Genomic DNA, 15,342 nt, shown 5'->3' with positions numbered 1-15,342 from the left:
CAGACCTGAGGATGCTGGTGGTGCTGCAGGATGGCCAACCCTGCCTGCCTGCCACGGCAAAGCTGACTGCAGGAACTCAGGTTTTCCAACACACACACCTCTGAGTGAATGGAAAGGATCCAAATTCCAAAATCCCCACAGCAGAATCCCTCCTCTGCCCTCCCAGGGTGGCACAGCTCGATCTGAAATCACCCTGAACTATTGCAATAACTTCTCATCCCACTGTGTTTGTTGGTTTTCATTTTAAAACAATTTCACCTAAGCCAGAGCGTAGGCTTGGGAATTATTTACATTTGCTGAAATGTTTGGAAACACAGGAAGAGCTGGCCAGCAGATCCTGCTGTAAGGAACACACAGCCTGGAGGTGCAGTTGCTGCCAGTACAAAGATCTATTTGTGCAGAGAGGGCAGACACACACCAGGAATGGTCCCTGCTGGAGCCAGAGCCCCCTCCTGCCTCCTTCCAAACTTATTTCTTTACATAAGCACTGCATGCTTTTCTAGGCCTGAGTCACAAACCTCCCCACCTCAGTAATATTTTGAAGTAAATTTAGCCCTGGTGATACATGCCTGACCTAGAGGGAGCTGCATTTCCAGCACAGCAGGGAAATATCCCCAAGTCCCCCCTCCTGCACTCGGGTGTTGTCCCACATCAAGGCTGACCAAGCCCCATTCCAGCCTCCCCTGACACTGAAATTGGGGCACACACAAAGGATCCCAGCGATTTCCAATGGGGACAAGGTCCTTGCAGGGTCCTGTCACTTTTTAAAGTGATAAATTGTGGTTTGTGTGTTAAAGCTGGACCTGCCAGGGCCACCCGATCAGCACTTTCCCAGCTACTCACGATTTCTTTTTACACCTGCAACATTCCCGAGCATCCTGCAGAGCCTTTAGAAAAGGCTCCCTTTAAAAAGCTGAGGTTTCAGCAGCATTTCACCCCGAAGGAGCCAGCTCAGCACAGCTTGGAGCAGGAGGCTGTGTAGCAGATGACATGCCCAGGCACAGGCACCACGAACATCTTGGGGAAGTTTCCACTGTACAGCTGGCAGCTCAATGGGGCTTTGCAACCTGCAGAGAGCAGCTTCTATTTTCAGTGCAGCTTTAGAAACACGGAGGATGAAGAATATTGTCCCCACTTCCAAGAACCTTGCATCAGACGGAGGGGTATGGGCAAGGGAGATAAGAAAAGAAATAAAACATTGAAACCATCCCTGCTTGCAGCATTTGTGGGAGAGCCCCGTGCTGGGATCGTGCACCTCAGGGGTTATCAGTGAATTTCCTTCAGGTTTGCCTTTGATTGATAAGCTCCAATCACCCTGGACAACCCTTCCGGAGTTCAAAGGATGCATTTTTAAGAAAGAAACGAAAATTATGAAACCAAAAAAAAAAAAAAAAAAAAAAAAAAAAAAATCCACGTGTTTGAAATGTCTGAACAGGAATGAAGGGAGAATGGGATGGGCAGTGCAGACAAAGCAGCACAAGATGTAAGATGTGAACGGCCCCGATGGCAGGAGACCTCTCCAAACCCACCGGGTGCCAAAACCGAGAGAACCAGAGCACAACCCGCGAGGAGAGGATGGCAAACGCTGCTCCAGGGGTGCGGGGGCTCTGATTTCCAGCCAGGCTCCTCCCGCCTGGCTCTGGAATCTGGGTTAGCAAAGCCTCAGGGTCCCATTAGGAACAAAGAACAGGGGAAGGGCTGCGGATGGAGCGGGGCAGAGCTGCAGCCAGGGGAAGATGAAGGCGACAGCAGGCTCCAGCGTTAATGAGCACAGCCCAGCTGCCGAGGCACGGCGCTGGCAGCACGGATTTTGTACCTGGAGATGGTGGATGAAAGGCTGGCATTCGGGAAACGGCAACACCAACTGTAAACAGCGAGGTTTTCTATTAAAACGCTCCGAAATCGAGTTCACGGCGCTGTACACCGCCCACGTTCGGTGAAAGGGAGGAAACAAAGGCACTGGTGTGAATTTCTAATGGAGGGCTCGGCTCCCTTTCAGCAGGAAAGCTGCTGGGGAAAGGCTCATCCATAATGCAGAACAGCCACTGCGCCCAGGCTGTCAGCGAGGACAGCGCTTCCCAACGCCAACAACGCTGCTCTGGGAGGGGGATGGTTAAAAATATATATCCTATGCCTGTGCCACTATAAATTATTGACTGTACAGGCAGCAGGAAAAAAGGATTCAGTGCCATTAATAATTTACTTTCTAATCCAAACGAAGATGGAATTTTATGCACCACTTATTACCAGCGCCGCAACTGGAAAAACTCACTGCACTCCCACTGTCTGGAACCAGAACTGCCTTTCCATTTTCAGAAGTTTTTTTGAAGTTTCTCTCTTTAGCTTGAGCTATACAGTCAAAGCCTCCCCTTGGGAGAGCATCTGGTCACTCCTGAATATTTAGCAGGCATTAAGGATACAGAGATGCACCCCTGCTTTAAGGCAGCGTTTACAGGCACAGCACGACAGCTCTGCAAGGAGAAATCCCTCTCTTCACTCCCAGGTACCACAACAGCAGGCAGCTCTGCTGCTCTGAGAATACAGATTTGGAGTGGCACTGAAACATTTAGCATTGATTGCAAAAGCAGCAGGCACAAGGTGGATCCTTCAGGCACAATGCTGCCTGGCTGGAACAACCAGGGAGGTGGAGCAGAGCACAATGGGGCTGGAAAACGTCACGGTAACAGAGTCCCCTCTGTCCTGAAAACAGAAATTCACAGAGAGAGATCTTCCTTTTAACACATACCTCTAAAGAAAACCATCCCTGTTCCAGCTGGTGAAGAAACCAAAAAAATAAATCCAGGGAAAGCCACCACGAGTATAATCAGCCCCCTCCCAGGCAGGAGGAACACAGGCCCCAAACCATTTTGGGTCAGAAAAGGTTCCACCACGTCTGATATTTGATATAAAACCTGAGAACACAGGTTTTGTGTCAGAACACACTGATTTGTATGTCCAGAGACAATTCCAAAGGGGTGGGATGAATCCCCTCTGCATCTTCCCTGAAGTTTAGGTAGGCAGAGACTGTCAAGGGGAGAAAGAAGGAAGCACCTTGCTTAGAATTCTAATTTATTATTAAATTACATATCAAAGCCTTTTTTTAAATTTAATACATACAGAGAATGCACAATAGGTGAGAACAAAAATAATTACAGTTACAATAGAAGTTTCAAGAACGTGTATGAAAAAGAAAAAAAAATAATCAGAAAGTGCAATCAGAAACTCATTTACAAGGTATGGGATGTTTTGTGAGAAAGGGCTTTGTTTTGGGTGTAGAGTGTTTATTGAACTGCTTTCCTCACTCAGTACCACACAGACCAACAGCTGCTTCTGTACTCAGAATTAAAACATCACCACTCAAATGTGCAGTGCCAGGAGAGGTGCAGGGCACAGAGGGCACTGGAGATGTGACCTGGCTCAGCTGTGGCTCATTGTGCCTCTCACTGCATTCTCCTGTCCTGCACATTCCACAATCCCATTCTGCTATAAGGAATTCCAGAACTTCCAGAATTTCCTCCTTCAGCACTGACAGCTGTTGCCCTCTCCTTCCTGTCTCAAATGAAAGCTTTGGGACAAAACCAGTAAAAACAGGAAAAGGTTATGCCTCAGGTGATCTTGGGAAACAAGTTGCTACATTTAGAGAGTTAAAACTCTCATTTAGTTGTGACTAAATGAGCTGCACCATCAGAAGGGGTGGAGCAGCCCCAGCTCCCTGTGCAGTTCTGGGAAAGCAGCACCTCAGGGGACACAGCAGGACAGCAGTGAGCATTGCACCTGACACTTGCACATCACCTAAAAATCTACTTCTGCCCTTTCATTGCCAACATCCAGCAAGGAACTGACTCTTCTCACATTAATCTTAAGACAATGCAACGAAAGGACTTGTGAGCTACGAATGAAAATTCTTGTTGATTACTCAGTAATCCAGCAGTAATTTATACCTCACTTTGATATGCAAAACTCCTGAAATCAATACTGGTTAAGAAAAAAGTGTTGCCCCGGAAGGTCAAAGCCCTGGCAGTGCCCTGGGGAGAAGCCACAGCTGTGGACACAGGTCTGGGTGTTGCCCAAATGCCAATGCTCTGCTGCAGCACCAGAGACTGAGGATCTGATGAACAGGTAAAAAATAACCTAAAGAACAGGGATAAAAATATTCCCACATGTGTGAAGTGTGGCACCAACATTACCAACACCATCCTTCGTGCTCCAGCGCCTGGCCAGGTTTGGAGAAGCTGCTTATCTGCTGGGAAGGATGAAGCAGAAATTAAAAAAGAGAGTCTGTGTGTGTGAAACACATCCTGTAAAATACCCTGGATTTCCCCCCTTCAATCCAGTGCTCAGCAATGATTTTCTTAGCACACTTCTGCTGGGCTGAGTTAGGAAACCGCCACTTTGGCAGGAATTGCAGGAATGAGGATTCTTTAACCACATCTTTTCTCCTCAGAGCAGGAGGAACCACACAGAATGAAAAACTCCAAGAACACATTTAGCAACAGGAGACACACAAACCTGTATTTTGGGATTTGAGGCAGAATGCTACCAATCCACTGTGTTCATTTTCCAGTCCATTGTCCTGACCGAGGTCCAGGCTGTTAGAGATGAATTATGAGGCTGATTCTCCTGAATTTGGAAGCCTTTCCCTGGGCCAGATGCAAACACATCCCTCCAGGGAGCACAGCACAACACCCGCTCGCTCTGCCAGATGATGATGAAGGGAAAACTCCAAAGATAATTAAATGTACTTTTCAACACAAAACTGACTCAAAACCAGCACAAACAAAAACCATGGAGGGGCTGCCAACACCGAAACCGTTTCCAGTAAAGCTTTATCAGAGATAATTCAGCATATTTCCATTATTTTATACTAAAATATATCAGTTCCTCCAGAACATTTTCATAACATGAAAAATCAATTATGTTTACATATTTATTATAATCTACATATTTTCCATAGCAGCTTTTTCACAATAAGATTAAATATATGCACCAAATAATCAGTTAAGTCCAATAAAAAGACTTGTTATAAGATTAAATAAATGGATTTATTTATGGTACTGAAGATCTTATATTGCCAACTATAGAGCAACCAAATCCTACAAATCCTAAACAGATGCACAAGTGCTGATCAGGGTCCCTTAGGGTGGAGGAGGAATCAAAAAAAAGGCAACAGGGAGAGTCTGATCTCCCAACACACAGATCCATTAATAACCCTCCTTTATCCATCAAGCTTTTTCATAAACCCCCTTAATAAACACTTCATCTCCAAATGGGAACGTTCCCAAATCAACCAAATAATCATCCTTTATTTCAAATTCAAGCCCCACAGTTTTACACATCTTAATTCCAAATGCTTCCAAATCCCAATGGCAGGATGGCTGATTAGAAGCCCTTGTTGACTTTTTAGCAGAGGGTTATTAAGTCTGCAAAGAAGCCTTTAAATCCAGACATTTTGGGTGTAACAGTGTGGGTTTGCACACTACACAAGTCTCTATTCCCTCCAGCTCACAGGCACTATAAAATGAAGTAAAAAATTGTGTCCATCCCGCTGGACTCTGCTCCAGAGGAGAACCTGGGGACTCTGTGACATTTGTGGGAGATGGAATACATGGAATCTGTTAGGAGCACTCTAAGTGGATTGTGAAAAGAGTTAATCAAGTTCTTAGAAAGGTATTTCAGTGCCAAGGCTTGAATTTATTGGGTTCTGATATGACAGATGGAAGAGTGTTGTTGAAAGAGCAGAAAAAGCTGCAATCTGGGAAGCTGCAGTACCAAAGGTGCAGATGTCAGCTTTGTTTACAGACAAACAACAGGGTTCTTTTTGCCTGTCCAGACCAAGAAAAAGTTTTTGCCCTCCCAGATAATGGTAAGTAACACTTGTTTCACTATTCATACAGTCAGCTCTTTGCTAGGAGGAGTTATGTTCAAAACCTTTGTTATAACCATCATCATTTTCATTTCCAATCAACAGTTTAGATCATATCCTTCTTACCTGCACTATCAGAATAACTTCACCTAAATTACAGTATAGGCTTTGTAAACTGCTTATTGTGTCTTTATAAAGATCTTTTATTATGCCAGCCAAAATGAAAGTATTTGCACCCAAAAGATTCCTTCAGGTGAACTCATGTTTGGTCACTTTTCAGATGACTGAACACTTGAGTAAACAGCTGCTGGGACACTGTGCTCCCTTTTTACACAGTGGGACTTTGTCAGTCCCTTTAAAGCCACAAAAAATCTTATGATCTCCCTCAGAGGGTACTTTCATATTCATGTTCTGTGCAAAAAGTGAACACAAACCCCCTTTTTTTTGTTAACTTTGAGGGATTTGTGTGAAGCACAGTTTTCACAGCATGAATTATGCAGAAATAACTAGAATCTCAACCAGGAGTTAAAAAGAATTACAGAACACGTATTTAGTAGTAAAGCAACCTGAAGGCTTAAAGCTGCAATATTCATCTCTCAGGGTGAAATTCAGTACTGGGCTGGGATTAGAGGGAAAAGCCTTCCTGCTGAGCTTCCACACAAGGCAAACTTAATCCTCTCCCACTCCCCAGCCAGCACCAAACCTCCCCAGCACTGCTGAGCACTGGAACTGCTCCCCCAGTCCTGGTTAAGCATCCCATGGGCACTTACCTTGCAGTGAGAAAGGGAATTAAAGACAAACAAATCCCACCAAATTTAACCCAAAGGAAGGTGAACAGCAGGGGAGGAGAAACACTGCAGCTTCAGCCCAAGCCCAGTGTCAGTGGCTACCATCAGAAGCTCCAGACACCCATGCTGACAGCCCCAGCCAGGAGCAGGCTGTGCGAGTCTGATGCTTCCCCCGAGTCCCTTTTCCTTGGCTGGGAGGAGGGAAGGGTGTGATGAGGTTTGGCAGAGTCCAGGGGGGAGCAGCCATCAATGGAAGGCGTAGAGGAGCAGCAGGATGGTGCAGACGCCGATGACGCCGCCCAGGATGAGGGAGTCGCGGCGCTTGCGCAGGTTGATCCTTTGGATCAGGCTGTTCACGGCTGGAAAACGGTCTGGGAGGGCTCTGAGTCAAGGGCACAGCACAAACAGGGATTCACCAACAAGCCCCAAAGGCTGGATGGGGAAATGCCAACACTGGGACCATTCCCAAGCTGGAGGAAGCAGGAGCAGTAAAGGCTGGTGGATGGAGAGCAGAATTACAACTGCACTTCAGTGACTGCAGATCAGCAGAGAAAAGGGAACAGCCCAGAGCTCACAGTTACACACAATTCACCACCTGATCACCTCTGTCACCCTGATTTTTTAAGATTTTCTGAGCCTTCTGATGTTTACATTCTTGTAGCAAACTTTCTCACACACTTTCTGTAAATAACTCATTGTTTTGCATTCTTTTATGGAGAAGAAGAATTTGATGGACTTTTGGTTTGTCCAGTGTCATTGGAGAGGTGGCACTTTCACCCTCCAATCCACTGTCACTTTTGGAAAACTAAAAATGTTGGAGTCAGAAAATAAACTTTCCTTTTCTTCACCTTGAGAGCAGCAGTGTGTGGTCGTGTTGTTTCATGTCCTGTAGCAGCAACCTCAATTACCATTTTAATCTCCACTATGTGAGGCTTAGTTACTTTTATTAATTGTGTTTAAATGAGAATAAAAAAAAAAAATGGGGTGGTTACATAAAACATCTGTGGAATTTCTTCAATGGGATTCTGTTACTGGTGAAGAGACAACCAAAGCATTTTCTTCAATGGGATTCTGCCACTGGTGAAGAGAACCACCAAAGGCATTTAACTGAGAAAATCCTGCACATTGCATGACCCACACTCTGTGCAAGCTCTGTAAAACCACCAGGGTGTAAATCTATCTCTTAATGTACAAAATACAACTGCCAACAAGACAATCAGAGCTTCGTGTCTTTGGAATCGAGAATCTTTTTAAGGCCAAAGCTTACTGAGATTTTATTGGAATGTTCTTGCCAGCTGCTAAGAACTGTAATGAAATTTCTGGGTTACCAAGATGCATCTTCCCAGGATGTCATGTGTCTGACCAAACAGTGCTGACATTGTCTATTGAAGAAGGGAAGGAATAAGTGGGAAAACCACAAACGTGCCTGACTTGACAACGTGGCACAATCTTCAGCCCTGAGACAGAACATGCACAGAAACCAACAAGCCAAAATCTCACAAGAGTGTGACAGACAAGAGGATGCTCTCAGGCCCTGACTTCTCTAAGCTGCAAACCACAGCAAGCAGTGAGGAACACCAAGCTTCAGCTGTTTTGAAAGCAAAAAGCACCTGAAATGAAATTGTAATTCTAGAACAGCATACAGCAGGGAAGGCCAGGAAATGCTGTTACAGGCCTCTACCTGAAAATGAAATTCTGTTAATTTATATGCAGTGCTGAAATTTGACCAAAACCAACTTACCACATTTCCCATTAAGATGCTTCAGTCAGGTTATCAGGTGAGCCTGATAAAAACCTGACCTGTTTGTCACTGCTGATGACAGAGTGAAACATTGTGCCACAACTCTTCTGAGGCACAGGCAGCACCAATATTTAGGGAAAAGGATACTTGCCAAGGTATTCATCTTGCTTTGTATTGACTTCAACATCCCTCTCTGAGAAGTCATATTTTCTTTTGTTGCCATGGCAATGCTGGGGAAAGAAAGAGGATCAAGTTGTTGGTGCTAAGAATAATCCACAGCTCCCGCAAGAGGAGAACAAGCAGGGAATGCTTCTTCAGAGGCCAATGAATGGGGTGAAGCAACATGAATGAAACCACAATTTTCCCATTAATCTCCCTCTTTTACAGTTAAATGATTTCAGTTTTATGTGAATTGTTAACAGTGTGAAACTCTGAGATTTCTTGAAACAGGCAGGGTTTGACTTTTCTCCTCCAGCCCCAATGAAAACTGGTATTACCTTACAAGCAACATAAGAATTATGCTCTCATGGCTTAAGCTGTAAATTTGGAAGTTTGTTTCATCCCAAATGATGCTTCCATCACAGCACAGAAAAAAATCAGTTTCTGAGATCTGGTTCTAATTAAGAATATCCCCCATGGTATATAAGTTTTCGTTTTCTTTGTTTCTTTACCAATACAAAAATGAATTTCCCATTTCAAATTTAAAATATTTTGAAGGTCAGAAAAAAAGCAACTCTGCTCTCAAAAACAAGATATTAAATGAAGATTATAAAGAATTGTTCAGTTGACAAAGCTTGAAGACACAGTGCCTGAGAAAGAAAAATATGGCAAATACTGTTCTCCTTGCTGGCATGTGTTTCAAAAATACATAAAGCAGGACAGAAATACAACAAGGCTTCATAATAACTCAGAAAAGTCACCTCTGCTGCTGTTGACTTCATCTACAGGAATAACAATGATTAAAATAAGTCCTTGGATGAGTGTAAGAGCCTTAAATATGGAGGGGAAATGTTCTGGAGGAGTAAAAGTTAAGTGGAAAAACACAACAGAAAAATATAAAAGGAAACCAAAGCTGTCATTTCAGAGGGAGGAAAATGTGAAATGCTGCTTTTACCTGATACAAACATACAATTTTTCAATGCAGGTATTTTAGTCCTCTAAAGTAAAAAACAACAAACTCACAAAACCACTAAAAATTTGCTGTTAAGAAAACCACTCAGGGAATTTTGAATTACTAAGAATCAAGTTAAAAAAAATAAAATTCCTATCTGCACACAGGAAAGTTTGTTCAGTAACCTACAGATTCCCATCTCCCACCCCCACACTGACTTGATATTTGTCCAGATGAGTTTTTAATACAGTGTCTCTCAAAGCACTTCTGAATTAAGTCCCATATTTTTGTAAGATGCATCCAATGACTCATTAAAACATCCATTCATTTACAGAAGTGAAAACACAAAATGATTTCCAGTATATAAAGTGCTCCTGAGCCACCTCCAAAATGCCTTTAGAAATAATTATTCAGGGAACACAAGGTTCCTGCTTTAACATCCAGGGAGTGAAACTCCATTTCATATAAAAAGGCAGCATGTAAAGGGTTAAGAGATTGAAACCAATTTCATTTTTTTATCCAGTATTTTCAAGAATTTAGCTCAAAGGGCTGGGTTTTACTGGAGAGCTCTGAAGGAAAAAAACCTGGGGTAATTATAATTTTTAATATGATATGGTCTAGTAATGAAATGTAATTGTGATATTCATGAACAAGAGCTTAACTGGATTCCAGCTACTATTAACAAATCAAAATTCAAGCAAAAAGCAATGTTGTTCACGTATAATTTGATTATTCAACCCTTGAGCTGGTTTATCTAAGCCTTCAGATCTGTAAAGGAGATTATTAAATCTAAGAAGCAGCAGAAATCAGAGTTCCTGGGGACCAGTCCAGAGATTGGTTCTGCATCTTGAGCACTGCAGACTCCTCATATCCTCCATCAGACAGTTTTGGTTCCATTCCCATCCCTGACATATGTTCATTGACTTGCTGCTGCCATTGCCTCACTGACAAATGCAGATTTAAAAAATGAATCCCATCCTTGCCATTCACAAGATTGGCCCCATTTAGCCACTCCCAGCCCAACCCCAGATCTCAGGACCTGGTTCTGCTGTTCCAGAACCCGTGTGGACCTTTCCCATTAAAGATGAAACATTTCTGACTGGAACAGGGATGACCCCAATTCCACATTTCACTTGGAAGCCAGCAGGAACTATTCTCAGTGCTGCACTGGCTGGAACTACCAGAGCTGGGTGCAAACCAAGTTTCTAAAACCAGATGGTATCTGGCCTGCTCTCTATATTTAATATTAAAGCCCTGCTCAAGCACAATGCTCAGCACTGCTGCACTTCTGGAGAAATCTCTCCCAGCTAAGCCCAAGGTCACAGCCATAAAAACCCCACCTATCTCCTCCCCAGAGCAGCAGGAGAATCTCAAATTCCTGTGCTTGCAGTCATATTTCCCTCAAAAGTTCTGCCACATTCCAAGTTTGCCCTTGATTGTTCAGCAGTGCCGTGGGTATGAGAGCAGCCAAACCTCCCTCCAAAGCAAACCCAACTGATATTTGTACTCTGTCTGCTCTTTTCACTGGCATAAAACCCTCAGGGTAATAAACACTTCCAGGCATTATCCCAGATGGACAAGTCTAACATGCAGAAATACACTTTTAATGCTGCCTGAGTTGGAAGCAAAGATTTTTGAGTTAAATTAATGTTTAAGCTGTTATTTCACCCCACACTGCAGCCACATCCATCCAGTGCCACTGAGGGAAATGCAGCAAAAAATCAACTCCTGGCTTCACCCATTGAGACACATCAGTCAAATCTACACTGCTGGAGAACTGAAACAAAACTCTAAAGAAAGAAGTTGTGTTATTAAAAATCAAATAATTCACGTATTACTGGAACTCCTGCTTCATTCTGCATGCCATGAATCATACTTGCTCATTGAAATTCATGACAAGGTCTATGATTAGGGAATGGACTCTGTGACTGTGCATAGAAATGAAAGCTCTAGGTTTAAATTGGTAAAAATTCTGATTGCATCACTTATTCTTTGTCTGGAGATACATTTCTATCTTTGTATCTCTAAATATACACATATGTGTGTGCACCAATGCATACCTACACTCACAGCCTGGCAAATCCCTTTATATATTCCTTTATTTATTCCATTGTTTCCTTTGATGAAGCCTAAGATAAAAACAGAGGAAACATTTCCCCAGGAATGCAAGTGATTTTGCCTGGACAAAGTGGTTGTGAAATGAGAGAATTCTCCAAACATGGCTCATGCCTTTAAAAAGTCAACACTCAGTGCAGCTGAGCTTTTCCCTTTTATTAAATCCTAATTACTACCTAAAGAGACACACAAAATACATAAGGAGACCATTTTAAAAAATGGAATTTATGGCTTTGGTCTGGCTTCAGTCCAATCTGCCAATATACAAACATTGATGGATCAGGTCTCAGAAACAGAATTACAATAAAATCCTAAGAACTTGTCACACTGTACAGGCAAAACTATAAAAAATATTCCAACTGAGCCAACATAAAAACAGAAATTGTTAGAAAACAAGAAATAAATGGTCTGCTTTTTTGGAGGAGTGATAATGTTTGAAAATGAAAACCTGAGAACTCCAAACATATTAAGCAAAATCTCTGCTTATATTTAAATCTGGCCAAGAGAAGTGAAGGCTGTTCCAAAAGAACTGCAGTACAAAGTATCACATCCCACTCGCTTCTGGAGAGAAATATGCTGCAGTAAGAACCCATGGCACGTAATTCATTTAAAAATTGATTAAAAGTTTAGTAATAATGACACATCTGGAGTGACAGCCCTGCTCAGTGCTGTGGTTACTGAATCATTTCAGCTCAGGTGCCCATGCACTCCCTGGCACGGATGTTGGCTCCGTGGAGAGCAAGATTCAGACTCCTCACTTCTCTTAATGACAGAAAATCAGAGCAAGGGCTCACAATTAGTGGCTGCAGCTCATCAACAAAAGCCTCTGCACACACAAAAATGTGCTTCTCAATGTTTGGAATCAGTGCTTGGTAACAAAGCCTAAGGAAATAAAAGTGTGAAGGAAATAAAACGTGATTTCCTGACTGGCTTAATTAAAAAATGAGTAGTGAACTGCAGCAGATGTAAACCTTGAAGACAGAGCAGTAGCCAGAATAAGCTAATTACATCTCAAGGAATCTGTCCTCAAACAGCTTCTTCTGCACAATCCCCTCTTTTATTTGGGTTACAATAGATAAAACAATTGGTGAGTTGGGTAAACTCTCATCTGGTAAATTCACTTGGGAGGCAGCAGGATTTGCCATCAATTAATGTCACACCCAAACATTTGTCATTACTGGGGGCCACAAGGAAAAAAATTCACCAAAAAAAATTCATCCTGGTTTTAAGAGAGGCAGAATTCAACTCAGATATAAGTGGAATTACATTTCCTACTCCACGTTGTTACCAAACCAGCTCTTTTTGTACCAAAAAAACTGTAAAACATTTCTGGCAACAACTCAAGCAAGAATTTACTCCAGATAACAAACTGTGCAAGGCTGAGAGCTCTGAGCTCCTCTGATGACACAGAATCCAGAAGCCAGGCCAATGACATAATTACCAGTAATTACATGTAATTTTGCAGGATATTAAGAGTAATAAATCACCATATGCTGCTTAATGTTCTGCTTACTTGGAGTGGCAGCAAAGAAGAAATTCACCAAACACTGAGCATTTCTGAGATGGAAAAGTAAGATTACAAGCAGGGCAATAAAGGAGAGGAAAGGACTAGAACCCAAAACAAATACAGCCGGGCTAAGCTGGAGAAATATTTCTGTGAGGCTGTGGTGAAATTGCACCACATTTTCAGGTATTATTGCACTGATCACTTCTGGCTCATCACTGCACACTGATGTGGTTTAACACATTTCTCCTCCATGTTAATTATCCTGAGCCCACTGTGTGCACTTAAACCAGCCCTTAATGGACACAGCCCTGCTGCAGCTCTAATTATTCTTCTTGATCATTTATGTCAGTACATGCATTGTCTGAAAGCATATCTTACTTGACTTCTTACCTTTTTTTTCTTCTCTTTTGTTTTAACGCAATAATCTAAAATTTAAAACCATTAAACTGGGCATTATTACAGTTTGAGTTATTGGTCTGCAAAAGGTTGGCTTGGAAAGGGCACAGATAATAAAATTTGTGTTGCTGCAGTTCTATAATGTCTAGATTAGTTAGAGAAGGTATCATTTAAGTATCCAAACAATGTAAGAAAAGATAAATAAATGTACAACAGCAATAACCTCTCAAGCAGTTGTGGTAAAAGCCCTCACCTCTATCAGCTGCACACTGGGTGCTGAATATTCTGAATACATTGAAAGGCACAGAAATCAGGTTTTACAGGAGTGTCACTGTGAGAAGGAACATCTTGACTACAGGAATAGCCCTCAGCAGCTCAGCCTGGGATTCACTCTGCTCCAAAGGTGATTCACCCAAATTTTCTAAGCTAGGGTGAATAAAATATTTAAGCAACATTCCTATGTCAATATTGAATAGGAAAAACCCAAACCAAACCCAGCAGCAATTCATTGTAGTACTGCCAAGGAGCTGGAAACAATACAGTTACTGTATAAATTTAGGGACTGATATATTTAGACACAATTTAATGGAAATGCTGATTGTATGGAAAATAATGAAAATTTTTACATTCATTCCTACCTTATTGTTTCTTCTATCAGTCGATCTGAGCTGAAAGCCAAAAGAAAAAAAAAACAAGTTAAAGAAAGTAACAAGCACTAAGTACTACTTTAGATCACTAATCAATGATCCCCATCATCATCCTAATAAATTTGCTCTTAGAATGTTTTATTTCTGGATGTTGTCATATTTTGCTGCTACACGGGTTTGGTTTATACAGAGTTTAGAGAAGATGCACTGGAGGAGTGTGACCATGTTCACAGGGGTCTGAGGATGAGGGAAGAGATGAGGATCTGACTCCATGTTTCAGAAGGCTTGATTTATTATTTTATGACCTATATTATATTAAAACTATACTAAAAGAATAGAAGAAAGGATTTCATCAGAAGGCTGGCTAAGAACAGAATAATAAGGAATGATAACAAAGGCTCTGTCTCAGACTCTCTGTCCGAGCCAGCTGACTGTGACTGGCCATTAATCAGAAACAACCAACATGAGCCAATCACAGATGCACCTGTTGCATTCCACAGCAGCAGATAATCAATGTTTACATTTTATTTCTGAGGCCTCTCAGCTTCTCAGGAGGAAAAATCTTCAGGAAAGGATTTTTCATAAAAGATGTCTGCAACAGAGGAGCATTTCCTAAGTGTAGCAAGAGCAGCTGCTGAGGAGAACATAAAACACTGAGAAAACAAGAAAAGGGGAAATAGCACTGTGATTTATGTAGGCCTGTTTCGAAAGGAGTATTAGAGAAAGGAGCAGCTAATTTTATTGCTTTTTAATCCTGCCCACCCCTTCAAAAAATATCATTAATGATTAAAAAGCTGAGATTGGGTCCATCTCAGAGCCCTGCTCAGGATCAGCTCCCCAAACCCTGGCAGAATCCTTCTGTGGAACAGCAGCTGGATGAGAGCTGGGCTGATGGAACTCAGCACAGCCCATGTGTCACACACAGCCCTGGTGACAGTGGCCCTGTCCTGCCTGTCACACATTGATCCAGCCCTGTGCAGAAAGGGCAGCCTCAAGCACAGCCCAGAAAGGACATTTCATTTAAAAACCCAACACACACCATTAAAGAGAGTAACAAGATCCTTGGAGGAGTGCAGCTATTTCCCCTTTTCTGTGCTCAGCTTTCACACAGGGTTTTCATCACTGCTTTGCAGGCAGTTGTGAAATGTCACAAAAAAAAACCTCTTGTCACAGC

At 42.4% G+C, this 15,342-nt stretch overlaps 1 protein-coding gene across 2 annotated transcripts in view; it reads right to left on the bottom strand.

Annotated features, from left to right (window-relative positions):
- Nucleotides 1–3,080: 3,080 nt before the first annotated feature.
- Nucleotides 3,081–15,342, bottom strand: part of GOSR1 (golgi SNAP receptor complex member 1) — a 28,726-nt gene continuing 16,464 nt past the window's right edge. For both annotated transcript variants that reach the window (XM_054287299.1, XM_054287300.1), the window contains exons 6-8: nucleotides 14,160–14,189; nucleotides 8,540–8,622; nucleotides 3,081–7,022 (exon numbers count right to left, since the gene is read on the bottom strand). In XM_054287299.1, coding sequence (XP_054143274.1) covers nucleotides 6,898–7,022; nucleotides 8,540–8,622; nucleotides 14,160–14,189 — 238 coding nt within the window. In that variant the 3' untranslated portion in view covers nucleotides 3,081–6,897. The remainder of the gene's footprint in view (nucleotides 7,023–8,539; nucleotides 8,623–14,159; nucleotides 14,190–15,342) is intronic.

The sequence above is a fragment of the Melozone crissalis genome, unplaced genomic scaffold, assembly GCF_028551555.1.
Source record: "Melozone crissalis strain CALT ecotype California unplaced genomic scaffold, PUWL_Pcris_2 ptg000057l_1, whole genome shotgun sequence".
NCBI lineage: Eukaryota > Metazoa > Chordata > Aves > Passeriformes > Passerellidae > Melozone > Melozone crissalis.
This window is presented reverse-complemented; position numbering and strand designations above follow the sequence as displayed.